Source organism: Barbatula barbatula (assembly GCF_947034865.1).
Source record: "Barbatula barbatula genome assembly, chromosome: 1".
In the NCBI taxonomy this organism is placed as follows: domain Eukaryota; kingdom Metazoa; phylum Chordata; class Actinopteri; order Cypriniformes; family Nemacheilidae; genus Barbatula; species Barbatula barbatula.
The window spans coordinates 20,484,333-20,504,150 of NC_136766.1; the positions used below are offsets into that span (position 1 = coordinate 20,484,333).

Below are 19,818 nucleotides of genomic sequence, written 5' to 3' on the forward strand. Positions count from 1 at the left end.
GGAATGAAATCCTGATGTGTGTTGTTGTGTTATAAATTATTATGAGAATGAAAATGAAGCAATACCCATGACATTGTTGACCCAGCTGAAAAGTAATTCTGTGACACAAGGTTGAGAAATACATTAGAAGCAATCTGTAGCTGAATGTACAAGTATGTACAAATCCTGTGTTTCACTTATTCTTGCTAATTGTAACTGAAACTGATGGTTCAGCTATTTCAATTGGTAACTTCCATTCAAAGCAATACTGGATTGAAATTAATAACTATGGAAGACAATCAGAAGTGGTAATCTATCACATCGCTAAACAACGATCACTCAGTAATCTTCTGTAATCTTCCTCCTCACTGTAAATCATCTTAAATAAACTTCACGGTATTTATTTTCATTATTAATATCATAACCTGGTTTGTACTAAGATGACATTACAACAAATTTATTTTAATGTTTCTTTTTCTAAGAAAAAAATAAACATTCATTTTCTTCATGTGTTTTTATTGAGTTTGGTTGAACAAACAAAAAGCAACCTATTAAAAATACTACATTTATTGTAAAGTCAACATGATCTTAGACATCCTTTCACTGCTTGGCAATTAAATAACATTTTGACTCGGCTTACTAAGATTGTCTGTAACAGAGATACAATACAAACATTATTACTCCAGAGTAGTAAAACTGTGGGTGCTTACTGTCAGTATCACTGAATGTGTAAATGCATGCACAAAGATTTTAAATCATATTTGATTGATAAATAGAAATCTACAAGGTACTTTATGTAGGAATTATTGCAGTGACATAGCAAAACCACTGGTGGGTAGCAACACTCCTTTGCGGAAATCTATTTTTATATAAAGCTCCACCAAATTCAGGCTAATCTACCAGGAACAGAAATAAATGATAAAGTAACATTAAATAAGTATTGTCATATTATGATCAATTTGATTTTGGAGTTGGCACAGTAAATCTTAAATCTGTTGTGCTCAAAGTACATGTTTCACAACCGGTGTAATTTGTTTTATTTAAAAGTTAAAGCAGCGTATGGCTGTCATTTGTGCACAGAAATATGTTTGTTTATTAATTTATATGAAGTTAATAGAATGCTATTAATGTTATTTTATACTTTATTTCTGCAAAGTCTTGTTAATGTTTAATGTAAATTGATCATTGAACAAAATGTTGCCAGTCAATTACAATTTAAATCTATAGTAAGTTACTGGCAAAGTGCTGCCTGTAATGTCTACAGACCTTTGTAACAGTGTACACCTTCAGGTCAAAATGTTTGCAATATCATGAGAAACCTTTCACAAGGTTAAAAGCATTAGTGAATGAAAACCGTTACAAACGCTTTCTGAAATGTACATGTTACCACAAACTGATGGTGCTAGGAAAGGGGCTTCATGTTCTTAGATGCCTAACTTTATAATTCACATTTATGGAGCACGTCAGCTCGAAAAAGCCTGCCCATACGCATTTAGCATGCTTTCCATGGTTTCTGATCCTAGTTCAAGGGGTTATGTTGAGGTAATACGGACAAATAAACATGCTGTATCCTTTTACATCCATCTGGACTATACTACATTTCATCTTTTAAGAAACATGAGAGACTTCTGTCATGGGTATGTTAAAGTATAAAAAAGTGGGGTGGATTTGGAAAATGTGATGTGCTTGTGTGCCTATTTGCGGCTCTACTATTATTAGCCTTTATGGCCATGCAAGCTGCAGACTGATTGGAAACAGTAGGGTAGAGTTATATGCACTGGTGCACCACCCCAGGAGCCCAAGAGCACAGAAAGAAAACACTGAGCTTCAGAACTGCTGAGATGCTATAATAATGGAAGACTTTTGCTGATCCTTATAACAATCTGAGTTTGGGCAAACAACCCTTTTTTGCTGTTTCGGGTTTTATGACTATGCTGGATACAATCAAGTGATACCTGTTAAATTTGTTCCTTCCGAGTTGCCATAATTGGATCTATGCAGACTGAAAATATGGGTTCAAGAAGGCTCATGAACCGTTCACTCTCAGGTGATGGAAGGTATTACTACAGTGGCAATGATATCACCTCCCAGAATAGCAGGGATGGCTGTAGGAGCTACCTGAACAGTGTCCGACCTGAACGCAGGTACAACTTTCTGTTTCTAGATATGCACATATATAGTTCCTTCATGGTGCATAATCAAATCATTCAGATCATGGTTACTTTAACGTTGTTCTTTAATAAATTTTTACATTTTTAGAAGGTATTAAATGTTATGTATTATGTATGCTTATAATGTATTAACCATCATGACACTCTATAATGCCAAATCTTACTGTATATATTAATGCAGTGCTTAAAGATATATCTGGATATGGAAAGATTGCTAGTTTGATCCTTGAATGTCATCCGTTGTGCTTTTGTGGAAGCTATTTAACCCTAGTTTAACCAAGAGGTTTTCTCCGTCTAATAGGTGTACGTTTTTTGGGACACAAGCATTACTTAATGACTACTTTTCAAAATACAAGATGCTAAATGATACCACAAGAAACATTTTTTTTGCTTCACATAAGTTTCTTTATAATGGATAAAAGTACTATGAAGAGAAAATAGCTTTCTTAAAAACATTTAACTAAAAGGTTCTCTGAGGAACCAAAATTCTTCTTTTATGGGATCACTGTGAAGAACCTTTTGTAGCAACTTTATTATTAAGAGTGTAAAGTTAATTGTGATCATTTCATGAAGATGGAGTATTAAACAATGCACAAATACAATCCAAACAGATAGATATGTAAACAGAACACAAAAATGCATAATAAAGTCCACACAAGATTCTTTAAAATACAGTACATAACATTAATAATAATAATAATGTACAAACAAATAAATCCAAACACATTTAGTTGTCTTCAGAAAAACTGTGACAGAAAAGAAAACACACATTACCATGCTTGTTATTTCTCCCAAGGTGTGAGCTGTGTCAGTGTCAGTGAGATGGTCAATGGAAAACCCAGGCTCTATATTAATTAAATACAATTATCCAGAGCCACGTTACACCTATACAGCTGATTCACACATCTAACAAAGCGTTAGATTTATAATTGTAATACATTACATGTATAATGAAACAGATGTGAATGCTGCTGTTTATGATGAAAATGAATTTAACCTGAGATCAGTCAGAATTTGCGCTTTTCCACCATTGTGCCAAACCATTTTAAGCACATTCTGGAATGGTTATGTATATGTTTCCAAGTGAGCCTGGTTGGGCCTGACTGGTTACCTTTCTCGTACCCAAATTTCAGCCCTGGTTTCAAATGGTCACACGTCCGTTGCCTAGATACGAGTTTCTGGCCAAAATAGCGCGTCATTGGGGAAGAAAATAAAGTTAATTTAGCTGCTTAACAGCTGGACTGTACCAAAAGAAACTAAAAGTTTTTCAGGTCATAGTTCAGTCTCTTGCATTACCAAGTAAGCGATTGACACTTTATGTTTACATTTTAAAAAGTTCCATTATCAGTCCCAGAGTGGAAAATGAACCAAAACTGTACCAGGGGGCTTGGATTGGCATGCAGTGGAACGGTTAAGCAATGAGAACGGTTGGTGAACAAGCGCTCAATGTTTATGTTTATGTTTAGGAGCACTCTTTGCAGTGTAATGGCCCAATTAGCTGAGGAGACACAGCCAACATTTGAGAGCACCTTAAAATCCAAAGCTGTGTCTGAAGCAACTAATGTCAAGTTCATCTGTATGGTCTCAGGTATTCGTCCCACCAAACCAAATGGCTGAATATTTTTATGTAAATAAATACTTGTAATATTGTTAAGGTTGTCCAACAGATTGTCTCTATACCAACAGGTCATCCTGCTCCTGATGTGACATGGTACAAAGATGATGCACAGCTGGACAGATACTGTGGCCTCCCCAAATATGAAATTTTACATGATGGGAAGACGCATACGCTTAATATTTATAAGTATGTCTTTGTCCAGGGTATTCTGAGAAATTTGTTCTCATTTAACTAATGTTTGGCTAAGATGAGATGTTGTTATTTTGATATTCCTGTCTTAGCTGTACTCTGGAGGATGCTGCGATCTATCAAGCATCAGCACAAAACAGTCGAGGCATTGTCTCATGTTCGGGGGTGCTGGAGGTCGGAACCATGAATGAGTACAAGATTCATCAAAATTACTTTGCGAAACTCAAACAGAGAAATAAGAACCGCTGTCGTGAGCAAGAGGAGCCCCGCAAAGCAGACAAAGACAATGTTCCAGAGGCCCTCAGGACAAGCAGTCCTGACAGAACCCAAAGGAAACGCAGGTCCCCCATGGAGACAACCCCCAGCTTTGGGGCTTCCAGATCCTCTGAAGAGAAAGAAGAACTGAACGCTCTTAGTCAAACATCTGCAGTAGAAGACAGGCTAAGCTCTCCTGTTCAAGGACCTGAATCAACCCCCATTCAGTCCCTCTCTGACTCTGAAATGATGCCAAATGTAGACAAAGGCAACCAGGGGCTAACATATTTCCATGACACGATGCATACGGCCTCCACCAAACAGACAGGTAATCATGCCAAGAAGAAAATTAAAAAAAGAGAGGAAATGACAGAAACGGATATGAGGAATGACAAGAAAACTTCATTTGAGCAAATGGAGGTACAAAACAATATAATTCAAAACAATGTGGACATCACAGCCGACACGAAACAAAGAGAAAAACAATCGATGAAAGCAAATAAACGTGCCACAGATTTAAAGACAACACAAGTTACTCATAAGCCCATCACGACCCCAAGACATCCAGCGTTGAAGGTTACCATGGCAACCGAGACCAAGGTGGTTGAAGACACAAAGCAAATTAATTCGTCTGACAACCAGAAAAGTCTAGATAGAAGATCCCCTCTTATAAAACCACATTCACAACCTCAATCTCAAAGTACAAAACATGTTCAAAACCAGAGGGTGGAGAATGGTACTCAAAGCTCCCCAGACAACAAGCTCATGGATTTAGATGACAGCAAGAGTAAACTAGCAGAAGATCAATGTGTGAGAATCCTGCCTCATTCTTGTGGTAAGGGTGACGTCAATGCGGATTCAGGGGACAGGAATTCATGTGCACAGTCTCCCAGAGCCTCGGTGAGTGTTTCCTCATGATCTGTCTGTGAGCTCATGCACGGGTAATGTTTCAAGAGGTAGTGGAATCAGTAACCCCCTACCACACTCAAAAACTATAAATAGGTACATAAGCATGACTTTGAAGATGTGCCGGTTTCAATTACACACAAGCAGGGTGACAGACAATGATAGTATTCCCATTACGCAAATTGTAACTCCTGGGAACACAGAAATATAAGAATTACAGGAACTGAGCTTCATTAGGTTTGTTTGCGGTCTCTAATCACCTGTTGTCTCAAAGCAGGTACAACAAAAATACTTGGGAGAGCTGTGGTCAGTTCAACAGACTCTGCTCTGCCCAGCTGCTCTCCTTTTAATATCCAACATTCCTCTCTGATCTCATAAAGCCTTAAAATACTCTCTAAACATGGCCAGTCCAACAATTTCCCCAAGGCAATAGATGCTAAACAAGACGCAAAGATTGAGCCAATCAACTGAAGACAGGTGCTTGTCACTTGTAATCATATCATTAGGACATTCATTAATCTAATGCCGCATGGGTTTCTTCAAATAAAGTGTTGTGCGACAAGTGCTTAATAGTCGATGGAATCTCACTTTTAATGATATCAGCCCTCTCTTTGTCTCTTATCCAACCTAAATGAGAGATAATCAAGTGTTAATTTTACAAAAGTTCAGCTAATACAAAGCTCTGTTGATTTAAGATTAATGACACAAGTGGTAAGAAGCAGAATATCTCTTCAGATTTTCAGGGTTCAGGGACTTGGCATTAGTGCAGCATAACAGAACCAGTAGATCTGATTCGTTTATGTTTTTCAATATAAAATGTACGGCAATGAGTAATAGATACAAAAAATCAGTAATACTTATGGAATGTTGTTAAGGGAATAGTTAAAAACTATAAATTCTGTCATTCAAAACCTGTATATGACTCCTTCCTCTGTGGAACACAAAAGAAGATATTTTGAGAAATTTTCTAGTGACCTTTTTTCATTGGCACAGCAAAGGACTTTTTCACTTATGGCATTTGTCATTTTCAACAGGCATTTGTGAAATTAAAAAACCAATTTTGATAAAGGTTCTTGGTTAGAGAGGACTGATTTTTTTTACGATGCAGGAGGATGTGTAAATTATTAAATTCTTCTTATTTTGGGGTGAACTGTTCCTTTATTAATTAATATTATTAATGAATAAAGTAATATTTTGGCTGCATAAAGGCAGATACTCTTCCTGAACATCAGTTCTGAACTCCATTACTGTTAATAATTACATACAGAAAAGTTTAATGTGCTCTCTATAGAAACTTTGATAAACAATGATTGTGTGATTACAGGCGGGTGGTGATAGTCACATAGAGCCCAAAGAGCCAGAGCCTTCTTCGGTGAGGAAGGTGGCCATGGAGTTAAAACAGCCACCCACACTGATGCATGACGCCACATCACGTGTTACGGATACACCTCCTATACTCGGTTCCTATACCAAGGAGAGAGCTGAAGACCAGTACATTGTATTAAAAAACAACAGCACTGAGCGTCATAAACCAGATCTAGAAAGCACTCAGCTGGGTGAAAAAACCTCCAAAAGTCATGTTTCAAACTCGCTCCAAGATGGCCAAGTTACAACAGTTATGAATTCCTCCATGGAAGAGGACACATTAACCAAGATGAGTGAGAAGGATCATACAGATGGAAACCTAAAGATGAAAAGAGTATCTGACAAATCCAAGGCTAAAATAAAATCTGTGGCAACATCTTTGAATGGAACAGAGGTGAATGAGATGGGAATTAATGCTGACAAGAAGAAAGTAGGTATTAGTGCAAATGTGCAAGGACAGAAAAGCATTTCTGAAGAAAAGTCTACTGGCTCAAAGCATTCTGTATCTCTAGTGAGAGAAATTGTACCAATCCATAGCCATTCAAACATGTCAAATCCAGATGTGGGGCAATCACAGATTATGAATGACTCATCAAACGCTAATGCTCTCATGAACCATACAAAGGCACTAGAGTTTCAAAAAGATTCTCATGTTGCCACAGACAGCATTTCTAAAATGGACATACAAGAACAAGGACAAAGTTACACTGCAAAGAATAAGAAAGAACAGTCTTTCACTTCTAAAGCTTCAACTATTGACATTGATCCTGAAGGAGCTCATATCGATTCCCCCACATTCCTCTCCCAACAACATCCAAAAACCTTCCTCTCAAATTTTACCATTCCTGCCATTTATGTTACAGATGTGGACAGCACATCTCCAAATACCAAAACAGAAAACAAGAAATGCTCGAGTAATGTTAGAAAATCAGATAATGTTAAAACCAGTGCCAAACCTAATGTGCTAAACAACAACAACAACACTGTCAGTCAAAAAGTGAATATATCTGATCACACAGACAACATTGACAAAACCATAGTCAGTCCAGAATCTGTCGGGTTGCCTGATGGACTGGTTGATCTTTCTTTGCACCCACAATCCACTGCAAGCCTCAACCAGGCTCAACAAAAGCCACTTAGTCAAGAAAACTTCGTAAAAACTTCTGGAAGTCAGCGTTCCACTGAGAGCATTGACTTTACTGCACCAGTGGGGAGGTGTATGCAACTTAGCAATGCTGACAAAAGCAAAAAGGCAAATAAGTCAGACCTGACTGAAACCAAATGTCCAGTATTATTGGCAAAGACAGATTCTTATCTAAAAACCGAATCAGATTGTTTTATAAAGCAATTGAAGTCTGCTGCATTGGACCTTGAGATGTCAAATCAGAGATCCACCAGTGTCACGTTACATGATACATCCCATAGAGATTCTGAAGGCAAGGATAAATATAGACAAACAAATTCTGAAGTAAAACAGGGGGAGTCTGTTTTGCTTCAAGGAAGTAACGATTTAAATACTGTCGTCTGCCCACTCAGTCCATCTTCAGATGTAACAATCCCACTCAAGACTACAGATGCTCAGATCTTCACCACTAGTGAGCCAAACAAAACAGAAAAGAGGGATGTGGAACAAGCAAATCAAAAATACACATATCAGGAGCAGATACTACCTTTTATTGCACAACCTGCATCTCCATTAAATTTGATAAATGACTCCACGTCATTGGAAAACAACTCCCCTCATCTCACCCGGAAGGCCATAACAGCTGACCTCGCCAAGCTAAAAGGAAATGAGAATGTTAAGACTGAATCATTAAACCGAAACAAAGAAAACCAGTTCAAAGGTAAAAATATCAAGTATTTTATCCAGATATTTGCTGTCATCTTTTTATAATGTAGACTGTTCCCAAATGTTTTCAGACTAAGAACCCAAATGTAAAATGGCAATACAATAACTATTGTCATAAGGTGTGCTTGTATAATTCCAGCAACAATAATTTGAAACATTATTCCGACAAATGTTTTGTCATTATTCTGTCTCCCCTAGTCATACTTTTTTCTCAGTTTTGGAGCAGGATCATGACAGACCCACGTGTCTAGTTTGAGAAAGACATGGCATTGTTGCTATTGGACATGCCATGCGCTGTCTCGTGTCTTGTCATTGGCCCCGCCCCTCTCGTTACCGTGTTTAACTTCCCTTCAGTGTTTTATTCTTGACACCTGCATTTCCCTTGTTAATTATCCTTTGTTAGTCTCCCTATTTAATGCTCTTGTGTCTGCTGTCCTGTGCTCGTTTGTTTTGCTTGTTTGGCCTTGTATGCAATGTGGGATGTTTCGTCTATGTTTGCGTGGCGGATTATTGTGTGAAGTCTTAGTATATGTGAAAATAAAAGATCTTGTTGAAGGTGTTTTAGTTTAGTTTTGTCTGTTTAACCGGTCTTGTTAAGTGCACTTATTATCATTCCTTGTTCGTGTTGTTTAGCCCCCTATTGGGTTTCTTGTTCTGTGTTTTATTATATATAATAAAGTCCTTGTTTCCCTGCTTACCGCTGCCTGTGTCGGTTCTCTTCCTGTCCACCCTCGACCGTTACACGTTTGTAAAGAAAATGTATTTTTAAACATTATATATATTCATTTTACAGGTAAAGGCTATACTGTGTTAACTAGTTACAGGGAACAGCTTTGAATCTCACCCTTTGAAAACCTCTCTCTCTCTCTCTCTCTCTCTCTCTCTCAGTTCCCCAAGTTATTCGTAAAATCCGTCCAGAGGTTTTTGATACATCTGGCCATTTAAAACTCTGGTGTCAATTTTTTAACATAGTGAGTGACTCAACAACAAGGTGGTTCAAAGATGATGTGGAGATCGCTGAAATAAAGAGGAGGTATGCGCTCATAGAGTTTTACTGATCCCTAGTGGTTGTAGTGTTTTGTTAATGTTTTTGTTTTGTCTACTTGACGTTGCTCTTTGACAATTATATAAAAGATCTGTCAATCCTGATTTGAATGGATTCTGTGCTATGTTATGCTTTTTAATTATGACAAACCACTCTTTGGAAATTTACTTAATTTTCTGTTTCAGTAAAGGAGATGAAACTCAGCTGTGCTTGGCCATCATACAAATGTCCAAAAGAGATTGTGGAGTTTACAGGTGTAACATAACCAATGAGTATGGCCAAGATTCCACCGAGTACCTTCTCAGCACAGAAAGTAGGCATTAAACAAATGATGTCGCATATTTGATCACCTGTTACTCCTATAGGCAGTAGTTTCTGATGTATAAAATAACATTTTTTCTGTTACAAATATCAGCTGTTTCCAGTATGTTCCTACGCGAGGAGCTCCATGAAGGTAGAAAAATAGCAGCTGCATAACGCTATCAGTTTTTCATGTTTACCCCAAGGACCTACAAGTAACCCTTTCTATTCTCACACATGTAGTTGGGGAGGAGATTGAGATGACTCCTCTGATCTTCAGTAAAGGTCTTGCTGATGCAAGCAGTTGGGGCTCAAAATTTTATGGACGTGTCACAACAGAAGAGGTTCAGGTTGGATCAGGATGCAAACATAAAACCAGACGGCTGAGGGTGATTTATGGGTTGGATCCAGTTTTTGAGTCAGGCAGCTCATGTTTGATGAAAGTGCGGAGCCCTATTGCATATGAGAGCAGAGAAGAGACTGTTCTGGCTGAGAAGAATCTTCAAATAACTAAACAGGTGACATATGTTCAATTCCACATAAAATGTATAATTATTATTAGTATATCATATTTATAGTTACAATAATTTTTACCAACACATTTGATGTATCTTCTGTGGTCTAGGATTGCAGAATTCAGAACATGGCAAGAGAGTATGTTAAGATCTTTGCAACAGAGACAAGAGAAATAGAGAGCTTCGGTTCAGCACTGGAGTGAGTGTCATTTATTTCCACATACAGTATCAAAGCTTAAATCTGATTTAAAGTTGATTTAAGCTTAAAGCTTGATGATTTAAATCTATATGTTTTATTCTAGTAACCTATATTAAAGCAATCCAACATCTCCGTTGATCTCACATGTGTAACTGGTAAATTTGTCATTATGAGAATATATTCTTTTTGTAGGATAATCCCTCTATACTTTATGTACCGGCCGGCAAGCAGTGTTCCATATGGAACGGTGGAGGTGGAACTTAAGGGTGTCTATTTGCGTTATTGTGGATTGGACCACACTGGGTCACTAGTATACAACAACAAGTCGGAGGTGGCGCAAAAGTGTTCTTCTTTCCAGCACTGGATACACCAGTGGACAAGCGGCAATGTACTATTCTCCAGACTAGAGGGTAAATTAAAGAAATACTATATTTAATTAGTGTTAAATAATCAATTTGAAGGGTTATTTGACTAATTTAACTTGATTATGAAAGGAAATCAACTTGGGAAAGTATCAGTTTAACTGACTGGTTTTCTTTTATGTTGCAGGAGTTGATACAATATTAACAAACATTGAAGTAGTGACTAAGTCAAAGGGGTAGGTGCTGTTAATGTTCCATTAGGTTCTTGTAAAAACAAGTAATTCAGCTTCACAGTGGTGTGACTTTCATTCTACTGCATCTAACTGTCATATGAAAATCATGAATTTACTGTATGAATATGGTACACTCTAAACTTAAGTAATATGATACTACATTCACAATGTGTTTTTTCTGATGCAGGTATCAGGGCTTTCCCTGTGAGGCAAATCCTAAAGTTTTTGAACAATTCCCAACTGAACACCAATGTAATTATTTTTGTGGTCTTCTAAACCTCAAACCTCCAGAACTCCCTGAAATGCTTCAGACTGTTAGATACAGAGGCTCCTCCAGTCCCCAGACACAGCGCAAAGCCACAAAAAGCCACAAAGTATCCTGTAGGTCAAATCCTCAGACCTCCACCTAAAGCTTATGTGTTCAGAACATAGTAAAAACCAAAGGAAATGATGAAAGAGACTCTGCTGAAGGTGCAGCTGAGGCCAATGGCTTATTGTATCTAGTGATCAGGCGTTTTCCATAGCTAGAAACAAATGTTTTATATGTGTGACATTTAAACCAAATAATAATAAATATGTTAATCCAGAAAAAAATATTTTGCATTTTGCAGTGGTCTTTATCAGAATCCATGTTATGAGCTTCTGAGTGTTTTGAGTGGTAATTTTTAAAGAGAAAATTGCAGTAGTAGCACAACTTTTTCCCTCTTTGTCTCAGTGAAGGCAGTAAAGGGCCTATTGGCTAGTTATTTGTAAATAATGTTTTGAAAACACATGTATTTAAATTATGAATCATACATGCTTGTATGACTTGTTTGTATTAATGCACAAGGTGTATTCTGAAAAGGTTTGATTTCAATACAGTCGTAATTGTAAACTATTGGAATGTGTCAACTTATTTTCATGTGTATATCGAATAAACTAGATACTTTTCTTGCTAGATTATTTTTATGTAATATAATATATAACGTATCAACTATAGTTCTCTCAAAACATTGTCCATGGTTGAGTGGAGCCTGATGTTAAGGGGGTAAGCTTAAATGCCTAAACTACAGTTTGAGAAATTACATATTTTTAATTCAGTCAATGTACAATATCAAGTTACCGTACATTAAAAGTTTGAGACTTTTAAAATGATTTCCAATTACATTTATGTATAATTTGAACCAACTCTTGAATGCACAATGTAAGAATGGACAGAACATTTTGCCAACTACACTTAGCAGGTGACCAATCTGTGTGTTTGTCTTTAGGACCTAGTGGTTTAAATAATGTAGTATGGTACGTTTTTAAACCTCAGAGAAGCCACAACTTAATGTGTTTCTATAAACTTCTGATGTTGAGTTACCAAATTAAAGATTCATCTTTAAACAAAAGACAAAGATGACAAATGGGTTTTAATAATGAGGCTTAAAAGTAAAACAGGGAAGAAAGCCTTAAAACTATCTGTGTCTATAATTTGTTTCAGCAGACTGTTTTTACCTTTTATGGCCCTGCAGAGCCATGCCACATTTTCTCAGTTTATGTAATATGACAAAAATAAGATTGCTGGCAAGGAAAATCATCTTTAAACTCATTCACACCTTAAATCAAAGTTAAATATTTACCAGAACTTTATGAATTTAGTTACGAATAATACAACTTGTTTTGAAGCACGCATTCTATCTACTGGCTGTAAGAATAACACTGTGCCTACAACGGCTGCGGCAGGTGCGATGCGACGTGACAACCCGCTTGTTCTTAATTGGTTTGTCGTGCCTTGCTGCGCCGCATCTAGTGTGGACAAGATTTGAAATTATAATGGGTTCTAATGCGTTTCTATTGTCTTTTGTCGTGTCGCACCGCGTCTGTCGCGGCCAGTGTAGACACGGTGTTATTATGGAAAAATATATAATTCAATATAAAAAGTAACTTTAAGAACAGAAGACAAAAGATGAATTTCAGTTTTTTCCACCATTACAAAAAATAATGTTGGTCAAACGTCTTATATGTGCAAATTGTAGCAAATGGCTAATATTGACAAGACAACACTTTAAATGGAAAATAAAACATTCCAAAACCTGGACAGGATCTGAGAAGAGCGTGCAGAGTAATTCATGCATTATCATACTCACACATATCCAGCAGAGCTTTGGTGATAAGACATTGCCATATCCTTTGATTCGGATAAATTAGTCGAATGAATGAATATATATTCGAGCCTAAGATTTTGCAAATGCCTATCATGAAGGATCCCAATTATAGACTCTAGCATGTCCTTACACATAATTGCCTGTTCGTGTCACAATGAAATACATTAATAGAATAGGCTTAAAAAAGTGAAGTATTAGCTTCAAGATGACTCCAGAGTATGAATGGGCAAACTCACTTATTAATGACATAAATGCATAGTGAAAAGTCAAAGAAAAAGGGTTCACTTTGGATTCATTTGCAATGTGCTTTTAAGTGGCCTAATCAAAGCACACCTTCAAAAATATGAAATAATTCAAATTTCAGGTTGACATTTTTTCAAAGAAGACCCGTTTAGTTATCTAATATACTGTCATCGTTTTCATGGTGATAATCATGATGACTCACAGAATGTAATTTTGCACTAAATAAGGGAATTGTATTAGATGCACCCAAAGCTCCTGAAATGTCACAATAGAGCTGGCATTTTAACAACTTTTATCTCTTATGCACTAAGAGTTGAAGGCGGCCAGTGTGTCTGTGGCGTCACTGTGGGAACTGTCACCTGTGGTATAATCTAGCACTGCAGAACGGGTGTGAACTGCGCGCAGCTGACATTCAGATAGCAATCTTGCAGTCTTTGTGCGCCATGCATCTCAACAAGAGGAAAGGCTAAACATTCTCAAACAAAATAACAGCTGGCTAATTATGTGATAATGGTTTTTAAAAGAATGAGGGTTAGATCAAAGGTCCATTTGGCAATGTTTATTAACTTGGGTATATAATAGTATGTAAATCCATCACTTAACATGATGTAGGTCTGGTGTAGTTAATTGTACTGGAAATTAATTTACCTTAATCACAACAATAACACCATTGCTTTTCATGGCTATATTGGCCTTCACACTGTACCAACAGATCATAACTATATTGACAAAATTATATGTTTGCCCACCCACTTTTTTAAATCTCTAACGCTTCCTACTATTCCTGTTCATGCTGTTTGATACACATAAGGCCGTACCAATATCAGATTTTTACTACATGATTGTTGAGGCCAAAATAATTCACAATAACAATATCATTGCAATATCTATTGAAACAATATTTGAAAACAATTAAAGCCTAAGTGTACTCTTTTTTTTGGCCAATAAATCACACTAAAATGGATGCTGAATTACAATTTTATCATACAGTGTGTGCTGTATTAACGTGATAATGGCGTGGTTTCTTAATTTCTGGGTCATTGAGAACACCGGGTAAATGGTGACACCCCTACGATGCCCAAATTTCCTGAAGCAAAAAAACTATTAAAATATTAAATGTTATATTATGAACATTTTAACCTTACAGCACACATTATTTATGAGACTAGTGCAACATCTCACAAACTGTTGATATATAACGGTTGCACACTGCATGTTTCTAGCAGCCAGTACTTCAGAGAGAGGGGGTTGAGAAGTATTGCTAGTTCTTCACTACCTTTAATAACTTACTGACAATTCAACTGACATTCAGGAAATGTTACTATCAGGGAATGATACAGTCATTGTTGATCTTCTGCCTGGTCGAATGTGAGTCACAATGTAGAAAAAAAATACAAGAGAGCTGGGTATTCTTCATAGAGTGATGTAGTATTCCAGCTTCACTTCCTGCTAAAACTCACCTAGGTTTCGAAATAGATTCAGCTGTGTGTTCTGCAGTCGGATTGACATAAACAATACACTGATTCATATGCCTCGCTGGCACTTGACTGTGAAAAATAGTTTTTCTTGCATGGGACTGACGTTAGACATAAGAACCTAACTGATTGTGAATTGATTAAGTAGGTGTGAACCAAAGACAAGGATGGAAAATAATTTTATGTTATTTTGTGGTATGCAATGTGGTATGCAAAATGTTGTGCATTCTTTAATAAATATGTAGTCGAATTTCTTCATATCTTCAACTGGACTGTATTTTATTTCATTAAAATAGCATAGGTCACATATTATTTTGATAAATTCAGATTGTCTCTCAATGGAAAACCATTAAAGCAGTTACAGGATTTAATATTAGCAAATGCAAATGTTTCTTGTAGAGTACAAGCCACCATATGCATTTTAATTACCCATCAGTTTAACACTTAGCTCAATAGATATTCTGAAACTGAGCGGTAAGCAAAGCAAGACCATAAACTAATCAAAGACTTGAAACCAAAAAGTAAACAGTAACAGATGTTAAGAAATTGGCCAGAATCTCTTGTTCCAAAGGTTACTCACACTACTCATTATTTACACTAATGATCTACTTATAAGTTACTATGTCAATCGGAGTCAATTGTTTGTGCTAGGTGATCATTTATACTTTGTTCCATAAAACAGGAAATTAGAACTTGTGTTTCATGATAAGAAAGAGTTTGATTATAAAAATATTGACTCAGTACTGTCAGGGTAAGCATTGACTGATAACTAAGTGGGGTCGGAAAAACTGTGTGTTGAAAAGTTTAACTATTAGTTTAATTGTAGTTTAACAGCTGAATGACTAAAAGACACCTCAATAAAATATATAACAACTCCTATAGCAGTACAAGACAAGTTTATGACTGTACTTAATAAATATTTTCCACTAATAACAACTTAATAATGTAATTGACCTTTGTTACAAAACTCCATTGACTGACAGATATTCAGATATGATCTTATGATATTTTTGCAAAAATTGCTAAGATATAAGGCCATTTTATTAAGAAAAAGTGAAATGTCAAATATCAAATGCTAGGGTCCATTCATGAGAGTGACAATTTTCTTTTTGAGATAGATATGAGAGATATGACATAATGTAAAGAAAATACTTTTTGTCAGCAAGATGCTGAAACAAAATGACGTATAAACCACATACTATAGAATTTATAGATGAAGAACACTTAATCCAGTTCATAAACACTAATTGCTAGCTGACCTAATACAAGACTCATAAAACAGGTTCACTCTCTTAAAGCATTGAGTACAATCACATTTAAATGCTTTGGTTTTATGTGTCTTTGTGTAAGCACTTTACTTTGTCAAAACATAACACATAGCCTTTGGATGTTTCTGCTGACTTGTTCTCTTTGACAACAAAAAATGAAGAAATAAAGAGTTACTAATGCAACATGATTATTAGTTTGTGTTCGTCACATTCAGAGTCACATGACATGAATTGCGCTGCTCTCTACTTTCACACTTTAAAAAGGTGTGCAAATGTTGAAATGGCAGGGGCGAGAGCAAAGAATAGGTTGGGGTTTTCACTCTTTCTGTGCTGTCTTTGCTACAGCTTGGTTCTTAATGTGTTATCGTAAAGAAAGGTGTGAGGCAGGGGAAGTTGGCACCTTTAAATTCACAACATTAATCAGAGTTTTATGGCATGTTCTGTCCCTTGAGAACCACTGGCCTATCTGTCTCAGACTGCAGGAAAAATCAAATCAAAGAATGATGTGTTTGGTAGAGCCACACCATTAAAATCTCAAGATATCAGGCCACAGGGACAAGAGATGTTACTGGTGGGGAATGGCTTCCATTTCCACCTTTTGCCCCTAATGTACCATTAAAAGTATAACCTTCAAATTGTTACCTAAAGAAGCCAATTACTTGATCTACTGTAAATCAGAAATGTAGTTTTGATTGTGTAACTGTAACGATTCCCTTCTGTTTTTCCCTGTGTTTTCCCCAAGGACTTCATTTCCCATGCTCCCACACCTATGTCTTGTCAGTAATCTCCATACCTGTCTGTCATGATCCTCATCACCTGTGGATTATTTATACATATCCTGCTCCTTTGTTCAGTGTCCGATATTGTTTGTTGATGTATATAGTGTTGTGCTTCTCTCTGTTTTCTTGATCATGGATATAATTAAAATATATTGGATTATCTGTGTCTCTCTAGTGTTCCCTGCACGGACTGTTACAGTAACAATATGAGTAAATTCAGTGATGTTTAACTTGACACGGTTTGACCCTTACCGCATAATGGGAATTGCACAATGATACAACTTTGACAATATACATGATTTCTTTAGAGGTATAGTAAAGGATTCAATTGCAGTGTACTATTGAGCATGTGTGATGCAATACTGTCATGACATTTAGGCAATGTTGGGTCATTTTAAAGCATCTCTAGTAATCCAAGAATATACCCAGCTAACACAGTTACGTTGTGACAACGTACCTGGACTGGACCATATTCGTTGCCACGACTAACTATAAGATAATAACTTACCATAATGAAGTAATTTTGTGTTTCTTATATTCGTCCTGATGACGTAATATTGGAGGTTGTTGGGAAATGGTGATTACCTCCTGATAACATACCTTGAACACACCATATTCGAACGGTTCAAAACCAGCTGTAGCAGACGAGTGGACGAGAGAGACCGGCTGGGAAGCAATATGTTTGCGCCTGCGAGAGAAACGCAGTATTTGACGACCTACCGTCCATACTTTGTTATTCTGAGTTATTGTTTAGTCAAAGCACCAATTGCAAGAGTCTGTAATAAAAATTACTAAAAGTGCTTCCCAGCCAACCCCAACCTGATTTGAAAAGACTAATTCAGTATGTCCTGGACCTGAGAGCAAAACTCCACACTTTGGGGCGGCTTTCAATGGAGAATTTGCGCCGGGCCCAGGACCGTCAGAGCTGACAATATGACAAGGGTACCAGACTGTGCGAATTTTCACCGGGAGATAAAGTCCATGTTGTACTCCTCGAGTTCTAAATTAATCGCCAAGTGGCAAGGGCCCTTTGAGGTCACACAGCAAATTGGGGATCTCAATTATGAGGTAGTGCGGACAGACAGGGGCGGGGCGCCTCAGATATACCACCTCAATCTCCTTAAAAAATGGAGCGAGGCGGAAACAGTGATGCAGGCGACGGTGGTGAGGACGATCTCGGGCCAGAAGCGGCTACCAAAAGTTTGCTTAAAACTGACGGCTCGGTATGATTCTGTGTGTACTATCGCAAGGTGAATGCTGTGTCGAAATTCGACACATACCCAATGCCACGGGTTGACGAGATGCTTGATCGACTAGGTTTGGCTCGATTTTATTCAACATTGGATTTGACTAAAGGATATTCCCATGTCCAAAGAAAAAACAGCCATCACCCCGTCGTTTGGGTTACACCAATTTGTCACCCTTCTGTTTGGCTTATTAGGAGCACCGGCCACCTTTCAGCGCCTCATGGACCGAATCCTGCGGCCACACACAGCATATGCTGCTTACTTGGATTATATCTTCATCTATAGTAATGATTGGCAGCGGCACATGCAAAACCTGAGGGGGGTTCTGTGGTCGCTTAGAGCTGCCGGGCTTGTCATCAGATGGGCCATCCTCAAATTCACGCTCTGTTCGGACCACGCGCCCCACCAATAGCTCCACCGTATGAAAGAAACCAATGTGTGGATCAACGCCGGTGTGTAAATAGGTAAATTGCAAATTGCGAACACCTGTGTCTCGTTATATTGTTCATAGTTTCCGTACCAAAGCCGGTAAAGGCTAATCTGCCATCAATGCTAAATAAAGTGTAGCGCAGAGAAGGGACCAGGAGATTGAATAATTGTGATAATGAATCGAGTCCTCACTATCCACCTTTTTCGCAACGCACAAAATTACCTATTATATGCGTATTGGGGTAATGCTTCAGATTTCCGGTTCAACACTTGATCCCATTAGTTAGGCATTACCAACCTAGCTTGAAGGCTTTTAAACAGACGTTATAATACTTTTATGTGATATAAAACAGCATAATGTCAAAGAGCAGTGTCTAAATTATTTTACAGGGGCATGAGTTTTTAACCTTGACCGTAAAAAAACAACTTTGCTTTTCACCATTAGAAGTTGGACAGTGACATCTACTGGGATGATGACATTAAATTCCAGCACATTTGATATATCGTCTTATATATGTAGATAGCCGAGAGCTTTGAATTTATAAAAACACTTAATATTGGACAAATTATTTGCCATAACCATCAACAGTTTCTAAAGTGGAGGTTGCTAAATCCAGTGCTAAATTCTTAACAGGGAAGTCACAATCTAACGGGAAGGTTTGGATACCCATATAAATAAACCTGATCACATCACGTGGGAACTTTTATAAAATTGGAGACATCTGGATGCTTCGGAGAGTTATATACATACATTTCATACAACATATGTCATGATCCTGCCTCTCCTTGTCTTGGTTTTCGAGTCTTGTGGCAGGATCATGTCAGTCCCATGTGTTTTGTGTGGAGAAAGAGCATTGTTTTGGTTTGAGAAGCCATGCTCTCTCTCCGGTGTCACGTCCTTTAGTCCCGCCCCCTTGTTTCCCCGGTTAGCGGTCCATTAGTGTTAGTCTTGTCTCCAGCCCTGGTCCATCTTTCCCTTAGTGTTTCAGTCCCCTCACCTGCCTCGTGCAATCCTCCTGTTAGCTTTCCCTTAGTGTTTCATCCTTGTCACCTGTGGCCACTCTCCCTGTGTCATCAGTCCTTGTTAGTGTTTCCCTTTATCAAGCCCCAGTTTTCCCTCTGTCCCTTGTCGGTTCATTTTGCACACTTTGCACATTTACCCTTCCTAGTCTGTCTGGATTAACCGTGTTCCTGTTCCCTGGACTCAGTTTGTGGACTTATAGTTTGTTATTCTTAAGACCTTGTTTGTTTTGTCCCCCTTG

At 37.5% G+C, this 19,818-nt stretch overlaps 1 protein-coding gene across 1 annotated transcript; it reads left to right on the forward strand.

Moving 5' to 3' along the window:
• The first annotated feature begins 1,720 nt into the window (after positions 1 to 1,720).
• alpk3b (alpha-kinase 3b) lies at positions 1,721 to 11,862 on the forward strand. Its single transcript, XM_079469234.1, has 13 exons — positions 1,721 to 2,123; positions 3,617 to 3,738; positions 3,837 to 3,954; positions 4,050 to 5,112; positions 6,443 to 6,917; positions 9,221 to 9,365; positions 9,563 to 9,690; positions 9,793 to 9,831; positions 9,921 to 10,195; positions 10,303 to 10,391; positions 10,584 to 10,801; positions 10,941 to 10,989; positions 11,174 to 11,862. The coding sequence occupies exons 1-13, from the start codon at positions 1,975 to 1,977 to the stop codon at positions 11,394 to 11,396; spliced, it is 3,093 nt and encodes a 1,030-aa protein (XP_079325360.1). The 5' UTR covers positions 1,721 to 1,974; the 3' UTR covers positions 11,397 to 11,862.
• Positions 11,863 to 19,818: the final 7,956 nt, after the last annotated feature.

Coding starts and splice junctions, on each gene's coding strand:
- alpk3b (XM_079469234.1), top strand. CDS start 1,975: ATGCAGACTGAAAATATGGGTTCAAGAAGGCTCATGAACCGTTCACTC. Junction 6,918..9,220: donor TGCTGACAAGAAGAAAGTAG/GTATTAGTGCAA, acceptor TCTCTCTCTCAG/TTCCCCAAGTTATTCGTAAA. Junction 10,802..10,940: donor ACTATTCTCCAGACTAGAGG/GTAAATTAAAGA, acceptor TTTATGTTGCAG/GAGTTGATACAATATTAACA.